At 52.6% G+C, this 27,398-nt stretch overlaps 2 protein-coding genes across 3 annotated transcripts; both read right to left on the bottom strand.

Moving 5' to 3' along the window:
* Positions 1-4,920: 4,920 nt before the first annotated feature.
* Positions 4,921-14,017, bottom strand: LOC122392076 (uncharacterized protein K02A2.6-like). Its single transcript, XM_043386577.1, has 3 exons — positions 13,700-14,017; positions 10,424-13,348; positions 4,921-4,926 (listed from the first exon to the last, which is right to left on the bottom strand). Exons 1-3 carry the CDS (start codon positions 14,015-14,017, stop codon positions 4,921-4,923), a joined length of 3,249 nt encoding a protein of 1,082 aa, XP_043242512.1.
* Positions 14,018-16,673: 2,656 nt separating this feature from the next.
* LOC122392096 (eukaryotic translation initiation factor 4E type 3-like) lies at positions 16,674-27,140 on the bottom strand. 2 transcript variants are annotated; one of them, XM_043386609.1, is made up of 6 exons: positions 27,007-27,140; positions 26,295-26,460; positions 25,223-25,451; positions 22,188-22,283; positions 21,576-21,702; positions 16,674-19,941 (listed from the first exon to the last, which is right to left on the bottom strand). In XM_043386609.1, exons 2-6 carry the CDS (start codon positions 26,453-26,455, stop codon positions 19,904-19,906), a joined length of 651 nt encoding a protein of 216 aa, XP_043242544.1. In that variant the 5' UTR covers positions 26,456-26,460; positions 27,007-27,140; the 3' UTR covers positions 16,674-19,903. The 2 variants fall into 2 exon arrangements, with proteins under 2 accessions (XP_043242544.1, XP_043242545.1); XM_043386610.1 differs by having other exon boundaries at positions 26,962-27,118.
* Positions 27,141-27,398: the final 258 nt, after the last annotated feature.

The raw sequence follows: 27,398 nt of genomic DNA, 5'->3' as shown, positions 1-27,398 counted from the left end.
CGGTGCAGTCATGGTAACGGCGTTCCGGCCGGCTGCCAGAGATGGCGCCACCGTACACAGACCGCCTCCGCACTACAGGAAGTGAGCCACCTGGTGACTATTCTAGGAGTCTTCGGAAAGGGTCGACAGTTCACACATCGATGAACGAAAGGGAAAGACCCTAGGAGGCTGAAGAGGAAACTAGACAAGACCAACAATACCATGGCCATTGGCCATGCTAAACTGTCATATGTCCCCAAAATGACTCGAGTCTTCAAACTAACTAGCTCTGACTCAAGTCAGCCATGAGCCGGGGAGGGCCCAGCGGTGGACGGCGGGTGTCGATGACAGACTGTTTGTTTTCCTTCTGCGGAAACACACCGGTGCCGACAGTCGCGCACGGCCTAGGGACGGAACAGACAGCGCTAACCGACACCAACGAGCCGCCAGCGGCCGGCGCGTCATCGCCCGCTTCCCGTCCCCTACTGATCGGGAAAACGGACACAGATCGGGGGTGCTGGCTAGAGCGCCGGAGCAGGGCTGTGGGATGGCCAGGCAGCTGCTGCTGGAGTACTGCTTGGTGGTGCCATATGGAGACTGGCAAGTCCATGCGATGCCAAAGCATCTAGTATAAAGTACCCTGCATCATAGTTCATCTCAGTTCCATTATAATCCGACTCGCAACGTTAGTTCAGCTGTACCTATAACCACCCGCACGTAGAAATCCAAGACAACCTTATATTGCTCCATCAGATTTCCAGTAACGCTGACACTGTGGTTCATGGTATAAAGCCAATGGGCGATCAAACAAGCCGGCAGCATCCTCGCCACAAGCAGACAGTACTGTCCCGGTAGGAAGGGACTCATCGAACAACCATAACGCCCTATCTACGCTTGCAAACATGCATCGTATCTGTACCCTATTCGCCACCAAACTGGGACAACCAATGACTGTCCCTGAAGTCTCGGTGTGTTGCGTGTTGTGTGCGATTCTCGATTACCGACCTCAGAGGCTTGCTCCTCGCGGGACTCACCTTGCCATTGCTGCTGCTGCTACTGTTGTTGTTTCCGGCCAGCCAGGTGCTGAGGAAGTGACGCGTCTCCTCTGTTAGGGCCGTCTCTGAAGGCGTGCTGGCGCTCTTCTGAAACGTGCCAAAGAACCGTCATTGTAAAACAGTCAAAAGAACAACAAAGCAGCATGTCGCTATTAAAGAGAACGACTACAGAGCGCACTTTACTGAGCAAGAAAAGTGAGAGAAACTGTTTGACCAGCTGATCGACACCCGTAAACCATTACGAATTCGCTACAGCTATGACTACAGTAGTACCAGTGCCTATATGAATCTCCCAAAATGTACTAAACGATTTCTGCCAGATACTGGTGCTCTAAGCTTCCAAAGGCTATGCTAGAGCCTACCTGCATCCATATCTACTTTCAAATATTGATGACGGAAGAAAGACATCATTCATTCCAATTTCCAATGATTCACTACGACCAAGAAAACAAGGAAAACGACAACTTCATATGAGATAGCACAACCTCCCAGCATTTGAATGGTGTATACCACCGAGAGTCCCAAAACCGACAGTGTCTACCCCGCAAACTGACACCCCCTGGCCCATCTGACAGTCCCTGCCCCGTCCACTGACCGCAGACAATGTGATGGCCTGCCGGAGCCTCTCTGCTGCCTGCGCCACGGGGTCGCTCAGGGCCAGTGGCTCCTTCCGAACGCTCTCCTCCATCCCTGCCAGCTCCAGTTCGGTGCCTGCGAGACACGGCATTAGGATATACACACTGTGCGAGTGTAGGGTGACGAGACAACATACACAAGTGTGCACTGTGCACTTGCAGGTGTAGGGAGGCACTACACAACACACAGACATATGCGCGTGTCCGGGTGACGTAGGGTGGCACCACATGGCATACAGACATACAGACAAGGGGGTGGCACCACACGATACACAGACAAAACACAGGTGCGTGTGGTACAGTGTGCTCCCCGTGTAGTATCACCAAACGAGACATGACTACACAGAGGCACACGCATACTGAGACCCAGTTTACTAGCATATGCTTTCCGCACGGAGTGACAGAACCGGTACAGCATAAACTGCAAACAACACGTGTCTCATAAAGGTACAGGCACGTTTGCGCGAACACCGCCGCACAGGACTGGGAAACACGAACTGAGAAACCAGCAATACAATACAATTCTGTACATACTGAACTTGCATTGTACATTCCAACATTGAACATTGACCTTGGCCCCGTTTCATAAAGCGAGTCCGTAACTTACGACGGTTTTTGGTCTTGTATTGCAAGTGCATGTGAGTTACAACTTACGCAGTCCGCCCAGCTCAATGGACACTGGACAGCACAGTAGGTATAGCTTAGTAAAGCAGAGTCCACTTAAACGCACGCCAACACCGCACACACAACTCGCACAGACCACCACCCGTCAGCCGTCAGCGAAGATGGGTGCACTGCTCACATTCGCACTTCTCAGTAATCCCACAACCGACACCTAACACGGACCGTCGCCGTGGCAAGGCTCACAGGCACGCTGCGACGACTGGCTGAACTCACTGTGCGACTAACGCTCCGCGAAACACCGTCGGCCGGACCAGGACGTGACTGAATCATAATCGCCGGTACCGTGCAGTCGCAGCGCACACACGGAAAAAAATGGGTGAAACTCGGTGACGTGATGTTGTAAATCGAGCTTAGATGTTGGAGTAGAATTACGCCAAACCAGTCCGATCAAGAGAGTTTCAAGGTTGTGACGTCTGGGAATGTTTACTGCGGAAGGAGCGGGATGATGAACTCGTATTGTTTATTTCCAGAGCAATGTGAGAGAACCTGAATGAAGAGCAAGTTTCGACCATTTTTTTCCGTCAGCGAAGCCTGGTTTGCGGTCACATCGGCTATCTTTCGAGGAAGTCGCTTCCGTCAACAGTCCAGCGTATCCGTTCGTTGGATACAGACCGGTCTACTCCACGAGGAGCACGTGACAGCTCAAGGCTAACAGCACGACCTACTGTTTAGAGCGTCCCATTCTGATATATGAACACGAAACAGTGAGCAGTCCCCATAAATATAACAAATAACACTAGCACCCTCACAGCATTCGCACCGCACTAACTAGTTGGACCTTATGCGACACAAAACAATATAATACCAATACAAACAGTCAACAATCAAAATATCGACCATCACAATATCAACATACCCAAACATCACCCTCCCCCTCACCCCCGTGAGCCTGCTCTCCGTCACGATGACGTCACCTACCATCTGGCCGCACTTTATCAGTGCTACTATATCGACCGACCGCCCGCACAGTCGGCCGGTGTTCCGCCCGCCGGGCCCGCACCGACCCGGGCAGGTGGCATTGTTTGGCTGCCGAAAGTGGCTCCATCGGGGCTGACGGGGAGGGGAGAGGGAGGGAGAGAGGGAGAGAGGGGAGAAGAGGGGAGGTGACAGGTGAGGAGGGGAAGAGAGAAGGGAGAGAGAAATATGATATGTTTGGTGTTGCCTCGATCGATGATGGACCGTGTAACATTAAGAGCGACAAAGATTTTAATCCTGCACGAGTTCGATGAGCATATGCTGGGTCGTGGAGCAAAGTTACCAAACACAGTGTTATCGCCAATCACCCCTAAGATCCCAGAAGCACACTGGCACAGCATAGAAGACCAACCACCAGACATGATTAGAAAAAGGCTCAAGAAAGAACTTCAATACATAGGCCCTAACTTGCTCATTCAGAAATCAACAGACCAACGAGAGGTCACAAGTTACGGCGTCCAATCGCTTCCTTACTTTCGTCTGTACTCAAAGGAAGCGCCAACACATAGCTTGTCAGCCACTTAGCTGTACTGAGCTACCATCAACCGGTCCACTGCCCACTGGAGACAGGGCACAAAAATACAACACAAACTATGACAAAAAAAAAAAAAAAACAACAAAACGGATCAATTTGTTACTAAAAATGTGTCAAAAACATGTGCTACAGCCTACAGTGCAACACATCCATGGCATTAGTCTCGTCTACTCTGAGGCTGTGGTAGTCACAATTTTCCGATACCGGTGCGTTGTGCGGTGTGCTAGTTCCAGCGCCGTGTCCCAATAAGCGTGAGGTTAGCCACAGGAAGCCGGCAGAAACTACGCTCAACATACCTCCCGTAGAATCACCCTCATTCATGACTGGTCCCGGCAGGCCTGAGATGCTCCCTAAAACCCGGCAGACACCATGACACAGTGGTTCACACACAGGAGGGTATGATTTACGGATGGTGTAACGCGTCGGAAAATGATTTTGCTGCGATAACAAAAAAAAAAAAACCAAGCAACTAACTGTAACAAACAGAATGGTTTCAAACAGCTGTGGGTGGACGGCATAGTAAGTCGTTGAGCATTCAACGACATTTATGTTCAGCAGCATAAAATTCATACCTACTGGAAATTAGGAAAACAAAAACACGTCCATTGACCAAACCATAGGTCAGGTCCGGTTCAACCTTCACGATATACTATGAAACGTATTCGACGGAATCAAGAAGGCAAGAGATCAGAAGAATACATAGCAGGGTATTCCAGGAAACAACATGACGTGGACGTGGAAACACCAGCCATAGGTAACTCTCAGCAAAAAAGAACAAACAAACAAAAGACAGCATAACACACGATACAAAGTCAGACGCCTCTCCCCTGGTACCGACAGCGCCGCTCCTGCCACCTACCGGCAATGATGCTATCCATCTGCTGGAGGGCGGTCTCCAGCATGCGACTGGCCTCCTCGTGGTGGTTGGTGTCTGCGCCGTGCGCCGCCATCGCGCCAGGTTTGTCTCCGCGCCGCGCCGCCCCGCCGCCGAACACCATCAGAGCCGAGCTAGGGCTCCTTCCCCTCTGCCGCCGCTGCCACACGTGCTATGTTTGTACTATGACTGAAACAGGGGAGAGGGCAGTGGTTAGGGGAGCAATAACATCGAAGTTAAACAATAAACTCGGGCAATAACGCTCGTAAAACCGGATTTAGTGGGCCTAATCAAATATTTCACGGTTGTTGCCTAATTTGCGACTTCTTCCCGTAGCAAATTTGATCATTTTCGTGCTGGTTTCTGAGTTAGCCACGATAATGTCACGGTTTCGACCAGTCGTGTGAAGCTGTACAAAATGTCAACAGAACGATCACGCAATTGGAGATCCGACAGCCAGCCCTCGACAACTTGTTCTCCACCCCACCATCGACACATAACCCTGCAAAACCGTCAGCCCGAGGGGCGGTTCTCCGGTCGGTCACTCGACCATAAATTCCGTCTCTGCCAGCCTCCGCCCAAGTCGTTTCACCCACGAAAGGCGGCTCTCCGAACCGCTCGGAGCCTTCTGAGATCCGTGCCCAGCCCGACTCGAGTGTCGTCAGACTCTGGCAGCGGTGTTCTGACGAGCGATGAGCCGCGGTCGCCCTACGGCGAGGGATGGTGGCCATTTGGCAGAGCAGAGGGTCATCAGAGGAGTGAGAGAGGTCAGATGGTGGCCGGAGTGACCGAAGATCAGCCCTTAGTCATGGGATGATTGTGAGGAAAAGGAGGATTATGACAGCGAAGCACGGGATGGCCTTGGTGAATCAGGGAAATATTGTGATCGAGGCGGAAAATTAGAGGCAATGCAGGAAAAAGAGGGAACAAGTCATTCGATAATTAAACTGGTCATGAAGTTGAAAACGACACTGGTACGAGCGCAAACGCCAGCGCCGTATTAAAAGATATCTTGATCAATCCAACATCGGAAGCGATCTGGCAGCACTGTCACCAACACTGACGCAAAAACAGATAGGCTGACGCCCACACCGACACCAACATAGACATTGGCGTGGACACAGTCAAAATGACGGTTCAACAATCGACCCCGATCTCGCTTTCCAAGAGTACCCTTCGTCACCAATTACCTCTGCAGTCTGCACCGCAACAACACTCCATTACTACGCCACTTACTACTCCCTCCACTCCATCCCAACCCCCTCACACCCTCACACCCTTCAGTCACGTCTTCCACCCACGATGCAGACCGGATGTTGGTAGTTTCCGGTCAGCGTCCCTCCGAGTCTGGTTTCAATCACTCCCCTGTCAGTCTCGCCTCGCACAACAGATGTGCTACACCTGATTCGTAGTCCCGCAGTGGATTACACCCCACTACATGCATACTGAACCGAGGAAGAGCGTGGGGAAAGATGGATAGAAATCGCCCCATGCCGCTACGTACAACTCACAAAAACTGCCATAAAAAGACAAGGCAAAAGGAGCAACACCGAAGCAGCTCGGCTTCACCAGCAATCCTCATATGTTTTGCACAGGTACCCAAAATGCTCCAATATATCACCGCACCATTAAAAAAGCCTCACCTCTACTGTCCCCAAAGTAATCTTGCTGTCACCGTCTTCGCACTTCTACTTCCCACGACTATCCCGACACGACTACACAACTCTTCCCCAGTCAACCCAGTACCAGGCGCGAACAAAGCCGGTCCGTTCGCACTCCGTACCACGTCTGGCCGACACGTGCGGCCGAGTCGGCCGTCGGCGCCCGCCTGCTGTCGGGACCGACGCGGACTCAACCACGCGTCGGCAGCGACGCGGACTCTCGTCGGCGGCGACGCAGCGGGGACGGGCGAGTGTTATCGGCGGCTGCGAGGGCGTCGGCCCCGGTATTTACGTGGAGAACCGGGAGGGCCGGTAGGGGAGGGCAGGTGAGAGGGTAGGAGGTAGGGACTTATCAACGGTAGCAGGGCGTGGTGACACAGCACGGAGACACGACAGGAATGGCCTGAGGGAATGAGAGCGAAGGCAGGGGTAGGGATTGAGACCCGTACAGGGTAGGGAGAGGAGAGAGATATAGAGGGAGAGTGAGCAAGGAGAGGAGGAAGAGAAGGGTAGAGGCAGTCATATATACATACAGAGATATGTAGATGAAGCAACTATGAAGGAGACAGAAATGAAACAAATGAGGACGTTACAGAGACAGAAAGACGCACAAAAAAACGGGACAGAAAAGCGGGGGATGGGGGTTACACTAGAAGTTTAAAGTGAAATCGGAATAGAATTCACGGAAAAAAACGGCACAGTAACGGGGATGAAAAGAAAAAGGAAGGGGATGGAAGGGAATGCAGATGCCAGCCGGAAACGAGCGACGCTGTAGTCGAAGCCTTGCGAAAAAAGACACGAAATAATTTCCCCGGCAATAGTAAATAGGACTTGAATCTTGTGTTAAATACGAACACCAGTAGACAGTTCCGGGTAAAAAGTAACAGCTAAACCCATCATCAAACGAAAGTTTAGACGAGCATGGAAACATTTGTGCTTTCTTCCTTTAGTCATGTAGGTATCCAAAAACCTAGTGTCAGAACGCTGGAAGTGGACATACCTGGCAATCACTGAACGATGCAAGCTTGTCGAGCCCGCTGGGATCATTCGCTTCAGCGCAAGACGCCGCACAAAGTCGCTGACCTCTACCGCCGTCCACCTGTCACAATTCCACTGAAAATTCGGCTGTCGGCAGTCAGCACCACACTGCTCACTTTCTATGCTCGCTCATACGACAGGAATTGTCTTCAACCTCCTCCGTGGACCAAAAACTCCACTCCTTACGCACACTTCCACACTTCTCAGCGCTCACTCTCAGTAGAACACTCTCCATAGCGCCCACTCCGCTCGGCACACGCCTCACGCGCCGCCCGCCCGCACTCCACCATCCACTGAGCCCGCATGCGGGGCGGCGGCGGCACACGGCGGTCCTTCACCGTGTGTGTGTTCGTCCCCAGTCTCCGCGGCTGTGTGTGTATTCGAGCGGCCCGCTTACAGCGAGGGCGGCCCGACACGACCGGACTGGCTGACGCGGCGTCAGTGGATCCGATCAGATTGTGTCAGCGGCAGACGGGCACGGTAGCGCGGTAGGCTGGAGTTTGACAGGTCGGTCGGGTGTAGGGAGGCCACCAGCCGCCGACTAGAGTGGTGACGTGTCGACTGGACCGTGCAGAATGCTAAGTGAAGTGCACGCGATGTGGCTACCTCACTGACGAGCCGTGCATTGCACCGAAGGACGCAGTGGAACAGACACACAGAGCGGGAATTCCTATCGGAATGTTTGGGTCTTCCAATCCTAAAACGCACTGCACTGCGCAAAAAAATGCACGGAAAAAAATCGAGAAAAATATTCAAGCGTAGGGTAGTTGTCTTTTGAAACATTTTTATTTTTACAAACTGAAACATCCAATAATTTCATTCCGTCTGCCCCACTCCACGCAACTATATGCGAACTCCACCCATGTCTCGTACGCAAATATACAAGGCCCAACACAGGTCGTATAACACAGGTCCGCCTTTGAGGCAGGAGGCACCGCCAGTTTCGCTAATATGTTCCGCACTATTCTGCAGCGTTTGGCGTGCACCGTTACGCTGCATTCCATCACGTTCCCCGACCGATGCGGTCGATGTCGAGTACCAGCACTTGAGGCTCGAGGCTCGGGGAGGGAGCTAGGAGCTCGAGATTCGTCACTTGGGAGTCGGGCCTGGGGTGGGGGGGGGGGGGGGTTGGAATTCGAAAGAGCTTTGAAGTTTAAATACCGTCGCTCAGAATTCGAGCTATAAGCTCGACATTCGTCATTTTCCAGACGGGGTTCAAGGCTTGGAGTATGAGGTGCTTGGAGCTAAGGGTCTAAGAACTCAGAAGCTGTCGCAGCTCTCAGGTCTCACAGTTTGTGGCTCAGGCCTCGTCGCTGGTCTGTTAGTGTTATGGCCACAACTAATGAAGGTCGCAAGAAATCTAGAAAATAATTACCAATGAAGCAGCTCAAACAGGGGCCAGGACTCACACAGTCACAGCAGTCACCAAACATCACTTTGGTAGTCAAATGGCTCCCCTGGGACGGACAGAGTGAAAAGCTTTAGTAAGGGCTGGTACACATTGCATACTACCTGCTTTCTATGCATTTTCTCTGCAGTAATAAAAAGATCTATCAGTGAAGGGTCATTAATATGGATACTGGTCAATGGATAAGTTGGTAATCTTCAGCAAAAGTGTAGTTTAGTCATCATTCTTCTAGTTGACTTTGTCATAATTAAGAAGATACTTGTAACTCAAGCAACTCAGTACCCTTGCATTCTCTTATACCCTCCTGTTTTCAATAAAGTACTTTAAAAGCTATGCTTCATTAAGGGGCCAGTCTCATAAAACCTTTATAAAACCTAGATCAATTATAATTTATAGCATGAACTATGCAGATCTGGTTACATTAGGTAATATTTCTATTGATAGGTATGTCCCAATATATGCCTTGGTGTTTCAAAACTGAATATTTGGGATGGTAAGTGTTATAACGTGAGTTCTTTATTCACAACCAAAGCCGCATTGCGTTAAACTTCCCAGAGCGCCAAACACCGATCGCTACTACCGCAACCGCACCCCGCGCGGGCCGGCGGCCGACTCTCTCGAACCCCGCGTCTGCGCGCCGGCGCCGCCAGTGGCGTCGCCAGGCCCCCGGGCAGGGGGGAGCAAATGGCGTCGCCAGGCCCCGGGGCAGGGGGGAGCAGCTCGCGACACCACACCCTGCCGCCCTTAAAACGGAACACATTCACTTTAACCTGCCGCCCTTCAAACGGAACACATTCACTTTAAACTGCCGGCGCCGCCCTTCAAACGGAACACATTCACTTTAAACTGGAACGTGGAACAAACACATTCTAAACCGGAACGTGGAAACAAACACATTACGCGCCGGAACGTGGAAACGAACACATTACGCGTCGGAACGTGGAAACAAACACATTTTGAACCTCGGCGATCAGTCGCCTCGGGCACCTCCGGCGCCAAACACATTTTAAACCTCGGCGATCAGTCGCCTCGGGCACCTCCGGCGCCGAGCGGAACGGCGTTGCGAGGGGTCCGCAGTGTCCCCGCCGCCCCTGCCGCCGCCGTCACCGACATCACCGCCACCGCCGGTGTGACTGTAGCCGCTGAGGTCACCGGTATCACCGCCGCCGCCGAGGTCACCGGCACTACCGCCGCCGCTGACGGCATCACCGCCGCCGCTGAGGTCACCGGCACTACCGCCGCCGCCGGGGTCACCGGCACGGCCGTCGCCGCCGGGGTCACCCGCATCACCGCCGCCGCCGAGATCACCGGCACGGCCGGCTCCTCCCCGGTCACAGGCCTGACCGGCGCCGCCGGCGCGGCTGCCGTCACCGAGGCCATAGGCGCGATCGTCTCCGACAGGGCGCCCGGCGCTGCCGCCGGCGCCACCAGCCCGGTCACCGCCGGTCGTCGCTCTGACGTCACCGCCGGTCGTCGCTCTGACGTCACCGCCGGTCGTCGCTCTGACGTCACCGCCGGTCGTCGCTCTGACGTCACCACTGGTCGCCGCTCTGACGTCACCGCCGGTCGTCGCTCTGACGTCACCGCCGGGGCTGTTCCCTGGGTCAGCCGCCGCCGCCAACAGCTGGTCAACGTGGCGCGACCAGATCACGTGTCCCACGTCCACTTCATACGACACGGGACCGGGGCGGGCGACCACCGTGCCGCGGACCCACTTCTGACGACCGTCATACGAGCGGGCCCACACTGTAGCTCCCACGGCGAATTCCCTGCTCCGTCCGCCGGCCGTCTCACGCTGCCTGTCCCGAGCCGCCTGCAGAGCTGTCTCGGCGCTCGGAACCATGAGGTTCATCCGAGTGCGTAGGTTCCGCCCGAACAGCATCTCAGCGGGAGTCCGTCCAGTCGCGGCGTGGGGCGTCACTCTGTACGCCAGGAGCGCGCGTGACAGAGAGAGGTCCACTCCCCCACCGGCCGCCGCGCAGACTCGGAGCGCGTTCTTGACGGTGCCGACTGCTCTCTCCGCCAGTCCGTTGGACGAGGGGTGGTGCGGCGCGACACGAGTGTGACGAATGCCGTTTGACCGCACAAACGCCGCGAACTCTTGACTGGCGAACTGCGGGCCGTTGTCGGTCACCAGTTGCACTGGCAGTCCCAGACGGGCGAAAATATCGCGCATCACGGCCACCGTCCGGGCCGCCGTCGTCGTCTTCATCGGCACAGCTTCGATCCATTTTGTGTAGCTGTCGGCCATTATCAAAAAGGAATGGCCCAGCATCGGCCCAGCAAAGTCGGCGTGCACCCGCTGCCACGGGCCGTCCGTCGGCTCCCACGGGTGCCGTGTCGCTTGCGGCGGCTCAGCTCGCTTTGAGACGCACGCCTGACACCCGCGAGCCAGCGCCTCCAGCTCAGCATCGAGTCCCGGCCACCAGACAAAGCGCCTCGCCAGCTGCTTCATGCGAGTGCAGCCGAAGTGACCCTCATGCAGCTCCCGCTTGACGGTGTCGCGCAGGTTGCTCGGGATGACGACTCGGCCGCCCCAGAGCAGACAGTCGGCCTCGGTCGTCAGCTCCTCTCGGCGATTCTTGAAGGGAGCCAGGTCCGGGTCCACCACCGCCGGCCAGCCCGATCGCACCGCCGCCAGAGCGCGGGCGAGCACCGGGTCTCGGCGCGTGGCCACTGCTATCTGCTGCGCGGTCAGACACGGCCCCTGTTCGGCGATGAACATTACGCCGCCTCCGCCGTACGCCGCCTCCTCTTCTGCCGACAGCCGGTTCTCCGCCTCGTCCGGCACCGACAGACGGGACATCGTGTCCGCCAGCCTCATGTCCTCCGTCCGGCGCAGCTCGATCTTGTACTGGTACGCCGCGAGCTGCAGCGCATACCTTTGCATGCGAGCCGCCGCCAGAGAGGGCAGCTCACGGTCCGGGTTCAGGATCCTGGAGAGCGTCCTGTTGTCGACCACCAGGGTGAACGGCCGACCAAACAGGAACTGGTGGAACCGCCGCACTCCGAACGAGACGGCTGCGGCTTCCCTCTCCACCTGGGCGTACTTCCTCTCCGTCGGAGTGAGCGTTCGGGAGGCGTACTGTACCGGCCTCTCGAGCCCCTCGGGCGTCACTTGCATCAGAGCCGCTCCGACGCCTGTCGCACTGGCGTCCGTGACGAGCCGCAGCGGCAGCACGGGGTCGTACCGCATCAGGACCGGCGCCGTGGACAGCATGTCCTTCACACGGCGCACTGCCGCGGCGCACTCCGCCGTCCATGCCCATTTGACGCCCGTCTTCAGTAGCGCGTAGAGCGGCGCTAGCACGGTAGACAGGTTGGGCAGCAGCCGCTGATAATAGCTGACTGACCCGATCAGAGATCGCAGCTCCTGCACGTTCCGAGGGTCAGGTGCTGCTGTGACGGCCGCCGTCTTCTCTTGCACCGGGCGCAGACCCGCCTCAGACAGTCGCCAACCGAGATACACCACTTCTCGGACTCCGAACTGGCACTTCTCTTTCTTGAGGCGGACGCCGTTGTCCTTTAGCCGCTCCAGCACCCGGTCCAGCCTGTCCATCAGCTCACGGTCACTGTCGGCGCCGATCAGCACGTCGTCCAGGTAACAGACGACTCCTGGAAGACCATCCAGCACCTGGTCCATGATCGCCTGGAACTGCGCTCCACAGGTGCTGATCCCGTACGGGAGACGGTTCATCCGCATCGCACCACGGTGTGTGGTCACGGTGGTCATCTCTCGGCTCTCTTCGTCCAGCTCGCACTGGAGATAGGCGTTCCTGCAGTCCAGCTTGCAGAACTTTTTCCCTCGGATGCTGGCGAATAGCTCCTCCGGCGTGCGCATCGGATACTTCATAGGCTGCAGCTGCGGGTTCACCGTGATCCGATAGTCCGCGCACAGCCGCACGCCGTCCTTCTTGGGGATGGGTACGAGCGGCGTACCCCATCCGGAGAAGGGTCCAGGAGGCACCTTCTCGGCGATCCCTTGATCCAGCCACTTGTCGAGCTCCCGCTCGATATCTTGCTGTAGCGCAAACGGCACCGGTCTGGCGCGTCGATAGACCGGTTTGGCGCCTTCCTTCAGTCTGAGCGCCACCTTCACCGGGATTCTGCCCAGTTCTTCTTTGAACACCTCACGGTGTTTGTCCATCACCTCCTTCAGCGTCGGCTGAGTCGCCACCGGGCACACGTTCAGCGTCTCCAGACCCGACGCCGTCCTCAGCGCCTTGATCCACTCTCGTCCCATGAGAGGTCGGTGAGAGCCCATGTCGGACACGACGAGTCGCAGCCGTGTCGCTCGGCCGTCCGTCTCCACGTTGACGTCGGCCTCGCCTCGCAGACGGATTTGCTGGCCGGTGAATGACGTGAGGTGCAGCTCACTCGGCCGCAGCGTCAGACCGGGGATGTGAGTCTCCGCGCTGATTATAGTCACCGGTGAGCCAGTGTCGATCAGCATGGTGAACTCCTGGCCGTTCACCCTGACCGTCGCCCACTCGGCTGCGGCTGGCTGCACGGCGCCGACTTGCCAGTCAGCCTGGTCGCCGTCCTCAACCAGCTTTACGCCGGTTCGCTGTGTGCCGCAGTCTCGCTGCAGATGCCCACGCTCTCCGCACCGATAGCAGCGCGGCGCGCCGGCCCGCCATGGCCGCGCGCCGTCCTGCCGCGGCTGCGCACCGTCCTGCCGGGGCCGCGCGCCGTCCTGCCGGGGCCGCGCGCCGTCCTGCCGGGGCTGCGCACCGTCCTGCCGGGGCCGCGCGCCGGCCTGCCGCGACTGCGCGCTGGGACAGTGGCGCCGCCAGTGGCCCCGGCCGCCACAGCGGAAGCACGTGCCTGGCCCCGGGGGCTCGGTCGGCCTGACCCTCTCCGTCCGCTGCGGGCGTCGCACCAGGTGAACTGCCTCCCCGTCCGTCTCGGCCGGCGCCGGCGCCCCGGACAGCCGCGTCGTCAGATCCATCACGTCCCTGTGCGCCCGTGCCGTCCGCCGGACGTCCTCCAGAGAGAGGTCGTCACCCTTTAGCGCCGCCTCCCGGACCAGCTTCCTCTGCAGCTCACCTCGGCTGCCCAGGACGCATCGGTCTCTCAACTCTCGGTCCACCTGCGCCGGCTCGTAGCCGCAGCGCAGGATTTGCGTCCGTAGTCTGCCCAGGAACTCCTCCAGGCTCTCTTCCTGCTCCATTGTCATCCCTTGAAACTTTCCTCTCTCCGCCACCACATTATTCTTCGGCACCAGATACCGTGTTAGCTTCCTTTTCAGGCGAGCAAACTCGTCTTCTCCCTGTCTCTCGGCGTCTTCCTCAGGCAGTGAATCGCTGACATCGGCGAGGTCCGGACCCACCAGGTGCAACAGGACTGCACACCGTCTCGCCGGCCCTTGAATGTCAACAGCGATCATATACCGCTCCAATGCCCGGAGCCACTTTTCAAAGTCCGTGCCTGGACGGTACGGCACCGCAGACACTATCTGCATCCCCGTTGGATCCATCGTGCCGCCGCGCTCTCACCAGCACGTCGTTCCGCCGGTCGGCTCGCCGCCGCTCCACCGGTCGGCCCGCAGCCGGGCGTCACCGCTCACACCGGCCGGTCACCGCTCACCCGGCCGGTCACCACTCACCGCGCCGGTCACCGCTCACCGCGCCGCCCTGCGCCCGTACTTGGCGCTGCAGCTGCGGTTTCCCGCGCTTTTCTCGACGGGGGCGTCACGTGGTAGTGACGTCACACGCACGTCACCGCGCGCGCATGCGCACTCGCCCCACACCGCCCGGCCGCGCGCCAGCTCCCCGCCGAAATTACCCGCTTCGGGGACCAGGCGCCTCAAACCGCATTGAGGCCCTCTCCGCCGCACCGATCGGCCAATCACACGCGCTGCCACAGCTGCGCGTCACCCCCGGCCGACCAATCAGCGTGCAGCACGCCGACGCATGCGCCACGCACGCCACACTGCCGAGGCATCATGGCCGCCACGAATTTCGGCGATCACATGGGAAACCCTGCCGGGACAACGGCCGCCGCGCGACAGGCACACTACCAGCAGCAGCGCGAAAATAAAAATACTAAGCAATACTAAGCACTAAGCATTCGTACTAAGCAACGTTTGCGCCCTCACCGTCCGTGGCCTGCCCGCCCTCGCTGACCACCGCGCACTGATCACTAGCCCGTTTCGCCATCACTCGCAATCACAGCTCCAAGGCTTCACCTTGATCTGATCCTCGTCGCCAGGATGTTATAACGTGAGTTCTTTATTCACAACCAAAGCCGCATTGCGTTAAACTTCCCAGAGCGCCAAACACCGATCGCTACTACCGCAACCGCACCCCGCGCGGGCCGGCGGCCGACTCTCTCGAACCCCGCGTCTGCGCGCCGGCGCCGCCAGTGGCGTCGCCAGGCCCCCGGGCAGGGGGGAGCAAATGGCGTCGCCAGGCCCCGGGGCAGGGGGGAGCAGCTCGCGACACCACAGTAAGTACTCCTTTTTTCAAAATAAGTACCTACCTACTCTTGAAAATCACTTTACCTGAGGGCTGAGGTGACCCATGATCTACATGATTTCTGTTTTACTTTTGTCATATCTCAATCTCATGATCAAATAATGTATAAAACAAAAAGCAGACAACATATGTAATCCTAGGGTAGGTATACCTAATGTAGTTTGGTTGAAAGTTTAGCATAACATCTAAAACTGGCAAAAGCAATATATGTCACCTTGAGTCAGAGAGCACTTGAATTTGAATTCCTTCCCCAAGTACTGCAAGTACTTACCTACCTAGCCCAGTGTTACAGAACATGATATGATAGCCCCATCCAGTACTCTTGTTTAGGTTTAGGTGGAATGCGGAGAAAGGTAGTGGCGCAGGATAAAAATTTGTATGTAGACGAGAAGCTTACAGGCAACCAAAGGAGTGACTAAAACAATGTATTTACAGAAGTAAGCAGTCCGATAAGGTTGGATATCAACATATGACGGGAACCGAACCACAGAAAATAAGTGACTTTTATCAACAGCTCTCTGCTGAGTCTGCAACTTAATACTATCTGCTGAAAGTCTGCTTTTGGGTCTCAGGCTACATTGGGTGGGTGTGCCTTTCAACCTATATTTAGAGGAATTGTCGGGACTTGGGATTTCGGAGCATGGCATCCACATTCCACAGGTTTATTCAAGTCCATTTCAAGTTAGGCCCTTGGCTTGGCGTGTCAAATGGCTGAAAAAAGATAAATGCTTACCTTTGTATCCTTGGCCATGTAAAAAAAAAAAACTCTTCAAGGGATTTTTGGGTGGAGCACAGGGTATACAAAACACCGAACCCTTGATTAAATTAATTACAAAATAAAAGATGAATAAACCACACACAAACGTCCCGGAGATATTTACCATGAGAATGGTGTTCTTTGATATGACCTCTCAAAACGGAGAAAAAAGAAGACAACAAGTTGTCAGGCAACTTGCGGTAAACTAGCCCCTCGTTGGGGCGTTGCCTAGCAACCATGATTAGAATAAGAAACCGCGAACAGTGTAATTTTTACGCGAATTCTGATTGCCGCAAGCAGGTTATAAAGAGCACGATGAAATGCTACCAACTTGTGCTACCAATTAACTCCAACTTGAAGTGATCACTTCACGCTCGCCTTTCACATGGCTAGTGGTGTTTCTCATTTCGATTCCGGCATGGATGGACCCTGGCTTGGATGGATCCAGTTCCATATGATGCTTGACAAAAAGCCTGCTCTGAACATTGTACGTCCCGGGGGGGGGAGGGATCCCAGCGAGCGGGGTCGGAGCCATCAGGGGTCGGACTCAATATTCCTTTACTACTCGTCGGACTCATCCACCAAAATACACATTTCTTGTACGCATATCATATATTGCGAATATTGTACCTACATCGAAAATTCACATGTGCATAGCATGTCTTCACAGCATGTTTGATATACTCTTGGCTAGCATACCATTTCTCTCGTCTAACGTTGGCATTTTTATCTTGGCCTTGCCCCTGCCGTTAGCCGGCACAACGGAGCCAGCGTTAGCACTAATATGTGGCATCCCCTACCAGGTAAACGCCCTCAGCTCATTGTAAATCGGCACAGTAACAGGTCATCGCACATAGATAACGACCGAAGCCTTCTAACAGCTAGCTCTCGCGCGGGGGACGCCGTAAGTAGCATCTTCATCGCCAACAACGGTCTGGTGGTACCAGTCGAGGGCCCAGCTTAAACAGATCGAACACGCTACACAAGATAATCGCAGCTACAAGCTTTCCGTGGCGATGTCAAGCGATTCGTTTTGATTTGGCATGTTAGAGACATAAACATTAAGCATACAGGGTCACAGGTGGACAGAATATGGAAGCTGGCGCAGTCAGCTGTTTCGTAGAAACTAATCGCAAGGACTTTTGCCATCACAACGTCTACTGGCGTTTGTCGATCATTCAAATTGCACGGAAATAACTAACTTTGAACAGATATCAATCCTCACAAAACGACGACAAACGTACGTTACGATTCTGAGCCAACAAAAGATCACGTTCTTCAGTAAAAGCAAGCTAAAATCGAGCACATCGCCACGTTAGGTCGTTCATCGAATACAAAACCCAGCTGGCTAGGCAACACACAAAGCGACACCAACAAACGTTGAGCGAAGCGACATCTGGCATAGCACGAGCGACAGGAACTAATCATATCCTCTCGTCTCACCATCCGACAACTGGCGACCGTCTCAGCCTGCTAACAAAGCCCCCAAGCATTACACAGCTCGGACCCGCTCTGAGCGCAACGCACTCAACATGATCCTCTCAACGCATGTCTCTGGCAACACCCAGCGAAGGGCGGACGCCGCGTTACATCGCTCTCATGAAAGACGGCACCGCCCGTCTTGTACCGACAGCCGGTCACGTACAGGTCAGTCACGCAGTGGACACAGACCGGTCCCGTCAAGGCCGCTGCTCGGGCGGCGACCGGCCCGTCTCGCACGCCGTGCTCTGCAAACGGGACTGGGCCCGGAGCATTCAATCTGACGCATCCGCCCGATGTTAGCCGATGACGTTAGAGGGGTTAACGACATGTAGCGATGTGCACAGATTGTCCGAGACAAGACCGGCAGCAAACACCAACGGCAGCGCGGATCGTCGCAAATCTCAAGATGTGATCGGTACCGTGGGACGAAATCCGCACACAAACAGCCACTGATTCGTGCTATAACGACTCATCCAGAGCCTTGGCAAGGAACGATTCAATATTCTAAGAGAGCATGTCAACCGCTCTGAACACGATCTATGGGCATTTGTTCACAAATGCATGCGTGTGGAACTCAACACTGCTTGGAGCTTGAACGTAGGTCGGAGCTAGTTACGGAGCGAGCGAAGCGAGCGAAGTCTTTCCTTAGATTAACGGAAATTTCTGAGTATGAGCGGCCGGCCGTGCGGACGCTTTTGCGAGGCTTATATCTCAGCAACCACTTGACCGATTTACACGCGGTAATTTTTGTAGGGTAGCTTCATTCCTTCTACCAAGTATTGGACTATTCTCGATGCATGTGGGTGACCCCTTATGCACGTGCCACGTGCAAAGCGAAGAGGTGTCAGTTTTGCAATTGTTGCAATATCTCGGTAACTACTTGGCCGATTGCGCTGAAAGTTGGCATGTAGGTAGGCACCCACTAGGCACTGCATATCCATGTGCCAGAGTTGGGGTGCTGCTGCACGTGCGCACGTGCAGGGGGCGTTTCCAGATCTCGAGAACGGCTGGACCGATGGCGCTCAAATTTGGAACACGGTTAGGGACCAGTTAGTAGGGTGCCGTGCACAAGTCAGTTGGGACCCATTTTGCACGTGCGCACGTGCAGGGTGTCGCTTCCAGATCTCGAGAACGGCTGGGCCGATTGTGCTCAAATTTGGCACATCGCTAGAGACCGGTAAGTAAGGTGCCGTGCACAAGTCAGTTGGAGGTACCCCCTCGAAATTTCGCACGTGCAAGGCCCACCCTCTCGCTCGCTCCGTTAGTCGCCCCAAAAGGCGTTATACTGGTTTTAGGGTACCTATCACTGGAGATCAACAAACGAAAATGTGGCACCAGCTGTAGCATTATGAAATATTAATTAGCAAAATTACAGTTCGCTTTCATACGAGAATGCCGATGAATGAAGAATGAGAGGCTGTTTGGATCAGCTGATAATTGCACTGATCAATAAGTAGGCACCCAGATCACAAAGAATATATCAAATATGTCTTTAACTCGCGAGTTTCAAACCGCTGTCAGCCTATAAATTTTGCGTATCTTGTGTAATACTTTGTAATCCCACTTTATCAGTCTAGCACGTAAAATCAACGCAAAGAGCGGTGCAGAACCAGCTGTTAATCAGACTTAAGACTTCGAATATTGAAGGGCGATCAGAGTCAATGTTAAGTAGATTGCATAATGCATAGCTTGTGCTATTCCAAGAGCGGTAGGATGTAACAAATGTACGCGGCTGAATGGGTTAGGTTAGGTTAGACAAAAATAAATCACATTCCACTGGCACTCAATCCTACCGCCTCTCGATCCTACCATTCAACCCATGAACACCATCTGATGAAAGTTGGGGTACTGAAAGATATGCAGCCCCAACCGTAAGACAGGAGCGGAAGAAACCAATCAGAAAACAGTTACTAGCAAACAGGGCGCGGCATCGTCACCTACCAACTCTTCTAAGCATCCCGTATTCAACGTACATGCCCTACAGACATGTTCTCCATCGGACCTGGATCGCTCTTTCATATAAAAATAGCTCATATGTTCTGTCAAACAAGCACACGAGGCAGAATCAAGCAGCTACAACACCGGTTACTCGTCTCACTTCACTCTCGCATACATGCCTTTCACTCACATCATCTGACCCAACGATTACTCATCTGAAGGTCACTGCAGCGAGCCCTGACCCTTGACCCCGGCTCCTGGCCCGCAGGGAAGGCGAGTCTGGCCGTTATATAGTCGGTCACGACGGCTGAAGGTCATTGACCCAAAGGTCGCCGGGGTCACCCAGTGACCTGGCACAACTGGAAGCTGGTAGCAGCAGAGTGGTTTGGACTTTCTCAGAGCTCTATTTCTTGCCTTCGAACGCGTGGTGAGTTTCGTGACCTGGGGAGGGAGTGGAGCAGGGCGTCAAAGCTTAGATCAATGATCGTTTTCACTTTTCTACATTGCTGACCTTCAACTTAAATCTGAACCTGAATCCTATCCATTCTTTTTTCAGCCATATATTCATTCATTTATTCATTTATCCATTCATTCATACATTCATTCGTTTATCAACTCATTTCATCATTATATGAAGGGCCGAAAAAGTAATTCTGGGATCCTGATCAGGAAAGCGCCTCGACAGGTAAATTAGCAATTACAGCTGTCCGGGTAGCGTGCAGCCTCAGCATACAGGCTCCTCAGCGTGTAGCCAAGCGCGCTATACTATTGATCAAGAGACTGTCGCTTATAAGACAACAAATGCTGAAACGTTCCATTTCTTTATGAAACGGAAGTCACGCTAAAAACGATCCCCGTCATCGTATAACAATAATTGGAACGAACTCCCGTAATTATTGGCTGAGGTGACTGCGATTAAATTTTCTTGGTGATTTAGCAATCATTGCGACATTCTGGTAATAATTCCAAGTTCAATCAGACTTACTGATTTCAGCTTATCACTTATTGGTAGCCAATGAGTTGGTTGTGTCCAATGAAGCCGCTAACGACTAATGAAGGCAAGTCATAAAACCAGTAAAACGCCTTTTGGGCGAAGAACGAGCGAGCGAGATAGTGAGCCCTGCACGTGCGGACGGGCGAGAGGGCACTTCCAACGGGCTTGCGCAAAGCACCCTTCTAACCGGTCGCTAGCGGTGTACCAAATTTGAACGCAATCGGCCCAGCCGTTCCTGAGATCTGGAAGCGGCATTCTGCACGTGCGCACGTGCAAACGGGGTCCAAAATGACTGTTGCACGGCACCCTACGAACCGGTCCCCAACCGTGTACCAAATTTGAGCGCAATCGGCCCAGCCGTTCTCGAGATCTGGAAACGCCCCCTGCACGTGCGCACGTGCAGTAGCACCCTAACCGCAACACATGGGAATGCATTGCCTGGTGGGTGCCTACCTGTATGCCAAGTTTCAGCGAAATCGCCCCAGTAATTACCGAGTTACTGAAATGGGAACAAATTTGGCACCTCTTATTGTTGTATTTTGCACGTGCAGCGGGGGTCACTCACATAGATGAAGAGTATCCGATCTTTGGTAGAAGGGATGCAGCTACCCTATAAAAATGACCGCAAGACAATCGCTCAAGCCGCTGCTGAGATATGGGCCTCTCAAAATCATTACTTTTGCAAAACTGCTTGAACACCCTTGACTTTTCACGTGGCACGTGCCACGGCGGTCACTGAGATGTATCAAAAGTAGTCAATTACGGGGTAGAAGGGATGGGGCTACCCAGCAAAAAAGACCGCAGGCCATTCGGTCCAGCGGTTGCTGAGATATAAGCCTCTCAAAAGCGTTACAGGCCGGGCCGGGCCGGGCTGGGCCGGGCCGGGCCGGGCCGCTCATACTGAGATTTTTCCGTTATATTGAAAAGACTCACTTCGCTCGCTGCGCTCGCTCGCTCGTAATCAAGTACTAAGCCGATCTCAATCATAAACGAACATAAAAATGTGACTTACAGTCGATACTGTTTTAATCAGTAACACAAACAATAATGAACAACTGAGGCAGCAGTGTCGAGCACTCACGTTTGTAGAAGATGGCGGAGAACTTGACGCCGGGTAGGAGCGACCTGACCTTTTCCACCACCTTGGCCTCCTCGTGCCTAGCGGCGTTTGTGTTCCAGATCTGGATAAGGTCGTCTCGCTCACGAATCTGAAGGAACGTCATATAAACAGTAACACTAAGCATCAAACACATACTACACACATGAATATTTTTTTGGTAGATTTCATAGCATAGAAACGTTCATTAAAGCTTTCAAGCATCAACAGTCCGGCATCGGGAAAAATATGGTCCAATGTATGTTCTTTCTATTTTGTTCGTTACCAAAAAAATCTCGATTCGGTTGGCACAGACTGGGACTTGTGTCTTTGTACGTCAATGTCAGGACTCTATGAACCCTTTATCGGGAAGAATATAATGACTAATCGAGCAAACAATGGTCTCTATGTCTTTATGGTATAACAGACATACTTTGTGACTGATACCTACTACACTTGCGCAGTAAATATAGGTAATGTTGCGCAGCTAGCAATCCTGTTATCAACTCTTAACATCGATAACCCGACTTTTATCAGCTCCCACTGACGGAGAGTTGACAGGCGCCCACCCAGCGCCGGTGAACACTCATCACTCACCGAAATGGACACGCCACAAATATCGTCATCCTCGGCGACGAAATCGTCAAACTGTTCTCCGATGACCGCGAGAAGCAGCTCCTTCCACACATCCGGCTGAAAAAACGTGGCATCGGCATAGTTAGAAGAGTGAAAAGGAACGAAAACGGACGATGTTATAGCGCCAAAACAAATCGAATAATGACGTGGTCAGATGAGCGAAATAATTCAAAGCTGAGCTTATGTTTTTTTTTTTTTTGTCGACGATAGATCAGGCCAGGTAGACCAGGCTCAGGACGCATTGTGCAGCGAGACCGGAGAGCTACGAGAAACAAGCCAGTTTGCTTCTACAGTGAGTGTAGTAGACTAGAGTGGCCACTGACCACATTCGGAGTAAGTGTTGCAGACCAGGGTACAAGCAGATCACAGATGCACCATACAGAAAATGATACAGTGATATGCCCAAGACGGTTGTTTGTAAAGTCGCCCTTGAACACATGTGACTAATTTTCGAATGCATGTTGAACAGAATGAAAACTGGCTATTTTCGTCACAACCACGCCACGGTAGACCACTCCGTTTCTTAAAATTAACTAATAATGCTAATTCTACACAACATGTAAAGCATGAGTTAGCCTGCAAAGCTGGAACAGGAAGTGACATCCGCTGGTTCGGTGCTAACCGGTTTACCGGCTGATAGGAATGGTGGTCGAGGAAACGACGGGAATGCCAGATGGAGACTGACCACTCTCGCGCTGCAGAGGATTTTGCCATTTCGCCGTTCAAAGGACGGCAAGTCGGCAAAACAAAGCGATCCTACAATGAGCCATTTGTTAAACAGCTTTCATATTTTGAGAAGAGTCCGCTCGATTTTTAAGAGCGAAAACGTAGTAATAGAGACTTTCACACAATTTAATAAATTTATTTCAAACATGATGCAACCACTGGCATTTACGAGGCACAGCTTGCTTTTCGCACCGTCGCCTTAGCAACACAAACGGAGCCTGGCCAGACACAACTAATCGACATCTTGATATCCCTGGGGCCTTGCTGCACCGTTTGGCCTGGTCAGCAGTCGGAATACACGATCACACTGCTGGCGCTGCAGTTCTTGACCGACAAACTAACACAGGCCCGCCCGTGAGGCGTCCGTGTGATCCGTATCAAACGTCGGACCAAATACGGGTACAGCGCATGTCGATTGGTAAGTCAGCCAGAGCCACTGTGTCGGCCCTGACGGCTAGTAAGGCCGCACGGCACACGACTATCACAGCCAGCGGCGAAAAAAGCCGTGGTCATCGGCATAGAGACACAATTGGATGAATAGAGGGAATACGCTTAGGGGAAGTGGGATCGGGGAGAGCGTTCTTACGACGGAATTCGGTAGAAAAATAAGTTCCATGGAAATTAAGTTCCAGTACGCACTGACCTATTATAGCTATAGCCAGCTCCGCGGCCCAACAGTATCGAGGTGAAAATGTCGACTCTATGGCATGATTGGTTAGCTTATTTATTCAATGAACTGTTAACATCACACTTACACGTCATCGTTATTCGATGGAGCTAGATCGGACAATTCTAACCGTTTCTCAGAGACTTGGTGAGCTCAGCACAACTTCAATTGACGCAGGGTATCTATATTTCACGGAATTGGCATCTCTGTTTTGACGACGCAGGAATGCGGGTCCGAGGAGGCGTGTCTGGCATTACCAAGGCGGTCTGGTCCGTGGCAGTGGTGGGCGTCTCCAGTACGGGAGCACCGCCCGCCACCGAGACGCGTGACACAAACATCGACCTCGCCCAGGGCAGCCTCCTCAGACAACGGACATTACCAAACAATGTCTCCCGCAAGTCTGTAACCTTGACAGGGAGGCATAACAAAATATATGTATTGAGGCTGATAGAAAGATACGATGGAAGGTGATAATAAACGGTGCGGCTATTCCACCTCACTGCGATAAATTATCTGGGGCTACCACACCCGCGGCAAGTTATCGGAAACGCAGTAGCGGCAATAGCCCGGATTTTAGTCTAGATTGTGTGTAAAATATACAACTGATATAAAACTGTGAGGGTATGTGGGTAAATGTAGTGAAATGCAGTTTATGACGACGATTATGACGACCGGTAAACAAAAAATAACAACCGAAGCGAAAATAGTGATAACAATAGCTCAAATTAAAAAAAAAAACGAGGGATCGTGACCAAGGCTCGCGACAAGTGGGCTTATCTTCTCTTTTATAACATTAGTGTCGATTTCTTCCAAAAAAGTCTTATCGGCCAGAGTATCAGCCGGCCAGTCGAAACATGCCTATTGATTTGTTCGTGCAATATGGAAATATGTACTCAAAAGGCCTCAGAATCTCAAAATATGATATATCATGGAAATGACAAATTTTCCGTTAGCATGTTCTCATCTGCAAGCATCGAAAAATAAAGGTTTAGATAAAGGACGGCGTTTTGCGGCAGTATAGGTACATACACATGGACCAATGTAACTGGCTAGAATTCATTCATCATTGGCCTTATAAACTCCGGTAAAAATTAGCCCATCAAGAATGGACACACGACTGTTCCGTACTTCGGCCGTATCATGTTTACCACTTCATGCATTCCCTCATACCTTACCCACATTGCGTCTTTGTTAGAAATATACGGTGATAATAACATCAACTAGATAAGGTAGCTTGGTGAACTTGCCCTTCAGTTGTTCGCGATAGTAAGTCATGACGCATAGCAAGGACACATATACTGAACAGCACAACAAGTCTTCGTGGTGCGTAATAAGACCTGGATCGGGAAAGCCATTTAACCAAATGCTTCCATTTAATGCTAGTTCTGGTAAGTTCGATAATCACTATCCAAACTAACTTGAGTTACAAAAAAACGAATATTAAGTTACTCCTAGGCATGAGAACGTCACTTCAAATCCTAGGCGTCAAGGCGTCTCAGCTATGGCATCAGGAATCTCCCCATGATGTGGTCCCCACATTCCCAACCACCCTCTCCAGCGTCACCCTCCATACACCTCGTCATCACCCCAGTCGGCCACTCACCGAGTCCTCCTTGCGGCATTTGACCTTCCAGGTGCCGCCGCGCGAGTTGCGCGTGTCCTCCCAGAGTGGTTTGCGATCGTCGCGCATCATGTGGTAGGTGTAGCGCTGGTTCAGGTCGCGCACGTTCGGGATGTTGCGGTAGACGGCCCAGAAACACTCGACGGTGGTCATGGTGTAGACCTTCTTCAGCGAGGCCTGGTACTCGGCGGCACTGGCGCCGCGCTCCGTCCTGGCGGGAGGAGAGGTGGGCGTTTAGCTGGGAGGGCGGCAGAGTTGGCCTGCGCTACGCTACGTTACGCACTACGTTACGCTACGTTTGCTTTTTTTGCCAAAACTACGATACCGAATTACGATACGTTATATATTGCTACGTTACTGAATTACGGTATTTGTTAATTAACGCAGCAAATTATTTTATCGTACTACGTTATGCAATATGTCATCATCCACTACCCAGTGGAAACGGTTAGTCTCTAGTAAGCCAAATACTGCGCACAATGATCGCCGGCTTTGCAGCATCGTCGGTGCGGCGGTGCCTACGCGCTACTCGCTAGATGCGCTGGACTTCCGACAGGGAATTCCCTGGGACTCCCCAGTGAGAAATCCCCAGTGTCGGTCCGGCCGGAAGAAAGACTCAGTGGTATTTATAAAGTAGGCGTCTCACATCCGTGTAAACGGCCGGAGGTCTGGTGACGATATGAGTAAAGTGAAAAAATATGTACCTTATACAAATACAGCTGACCTGTAATTGCTACGGAATCCATTTCGTAGTTCCTACGTTATTCTTTTATTTTCCGTACTACGCTACCGAAACATCCCAATTACGCTACGAAACGGTACTGACAGCTACGGGTTACCGAAAACTTCAAAATAACGTAACGTAGGTCAACTCTGGAGGGCGGTAAATCTGTGGTGATGAGAGACCGCCCTGAGAAGGGAGGGTGTCGGTGCACAGTTGGGGAGCGCAGCCGTCAATTAAACTATCGGGTGAAGACAGAACCAGATCATTGGCCGCTTCAGTGAGCAGTGGCCAAGAAAGATGAGCATCTGTAACAGTAGCAATGCGACTCACTTGTCAATCCACATAGTCCAGGGCGTGTTGAGCTGGTGTCCCTCCTCCTCCTGTTCCTTGCGCTCAGCAGCCTCTGCGGCCTCAGCAGCGGTGCTGATGTTGGGAGAGCCGACAATAGCTGAGCACTGCTCTTCGCTCCGCAGTCTACCCGGGATATCCATCACTTCTGCGGCAATGACAAATGGGGTAGATCACACTGGTATCAACAAGAAAAGCCAGATATCAGACCAACCATGTCAGATGTTCAAGTTTCCTGAGTCTACACTCTTCAAGTCATAGTATGGCTTAAAAATTAAGACGGCTTACACTGCTTACAGTATAAAAAGCATTAAAACAATGTCAATGTTGATTGTTCAACATTTATGCCAATTTGCATAATTTGTTTCCAAATCAAAATGGCAAATTGAAATACATGTGTTATCTTGCATGATGAAAGCAGGACACTGGAAGACACCAAAACTAATATTTCTACCTCTAGTAAGTATCGATTCACGCTTTAAGTCGCACCTTAAGGTGATGCACCAACACTAAGACCAAGGCTATATAAACCACTAAGACTGAAACGCCCCTATATCTAAACGACATGACATTGACATGCCCAATGCCCATGCCTGAGCAAGAAGGCAAAGCAAAAGGGCCAAAAGGGGATCAGTTAAAAGACACTCACTTGGAACAAAACACTTGTAGATAAACGAAAAAACAACGCTTATACCTCAGAATAGATATGACGAGAAAAGTCTGTAGCCAACAACAGAGAACGCCAGAGAACAAGAAGAAAGTTGAGCGTTGAGCCCCTGAGCGAAGTCGAGCGCAAGGGGCCAAACGGTATTCTTGCTTTCAAGGCCAGGCACCAATTTTGTCGTGTCTGCTTTAGAAACGCCTCAAATAATTGCTTCCATATTAATCTTTTGAAAATGGTAGAATTACGGTAGAATCCCCGCTGATGGGTAGAATCTGAAAAAAGAAGAATGTCTCTAGAATCTAACGAAAATAAAAATATATTTAAAGATAAAATAGGGAAGTGGAATTTGCATATTACCTAACCTCTCTTATGATTTCAATAAAACAATATCAAAAATGAAAATAACAACACTTTAATCTGAC

The sequence above is a fragment of the Amphibalanus amphitrite genome, unplaced genomic scaffold (genome assembly GCF_019059575.1).
Source record: "Amphibalanus amphitrite isolate SeventyFive unplaced genomic scaffold, NRLGWU_Aamphi_draft 000468F_arrow, whole genome shotgun sequence".
Lineage (NCBI taxonomy): Eukaryota > Metazoa > Arthropoda > Thecostraca > Balanomorpha > Balanidae > Amphibalanus > Amphibalanus amphitrite.
The sequence above is the reverse complement of the archived record's forward strand: the minus strand, read 5'-3'. Positions and strand labels throughout refer to the sequence as shown.

Bases quoted from the DNA above. Each gene is read 5' to 3' on its own strand.
- LOC122392076 (XM_043386577.1), bottom strand. From the start codon at position 14,017: ATGGAGCAGGAAGAGAGCCTGGAGGAGTTCCTGGGCAGACTACGGACG. The intron at 13,349-13,699 runs GTCAGGCCGACC...GGCGCCGTGCAG, and splicing joins GCCCGCAGCGGACGGAGAGG to CCAGCCGCAGCCGAGTGGGC.
- LOC122392096 (XM_043386609.1), bottom strand. From the start codon at position 26,455: ATGGATATCCCGGGTAGACTGCGGAGCGAAGAGCAGTGCTCAGCTATT. The intron at 25,452-26,294 runs GTGAGTCGCATT...TCCTCCCGCCAG, and splicing joins TGGACTATGTGGATTGACAA to GACGGAGCGCGGCGCCAGTG. The intron at 22,284-25,222 runs GTGAGTGGCCGA...ACGTTTTTTCAG, and splicing joins AATGCCGCAAGGAGGACTCG to CCGGATGTGTGGAAGGAGCT.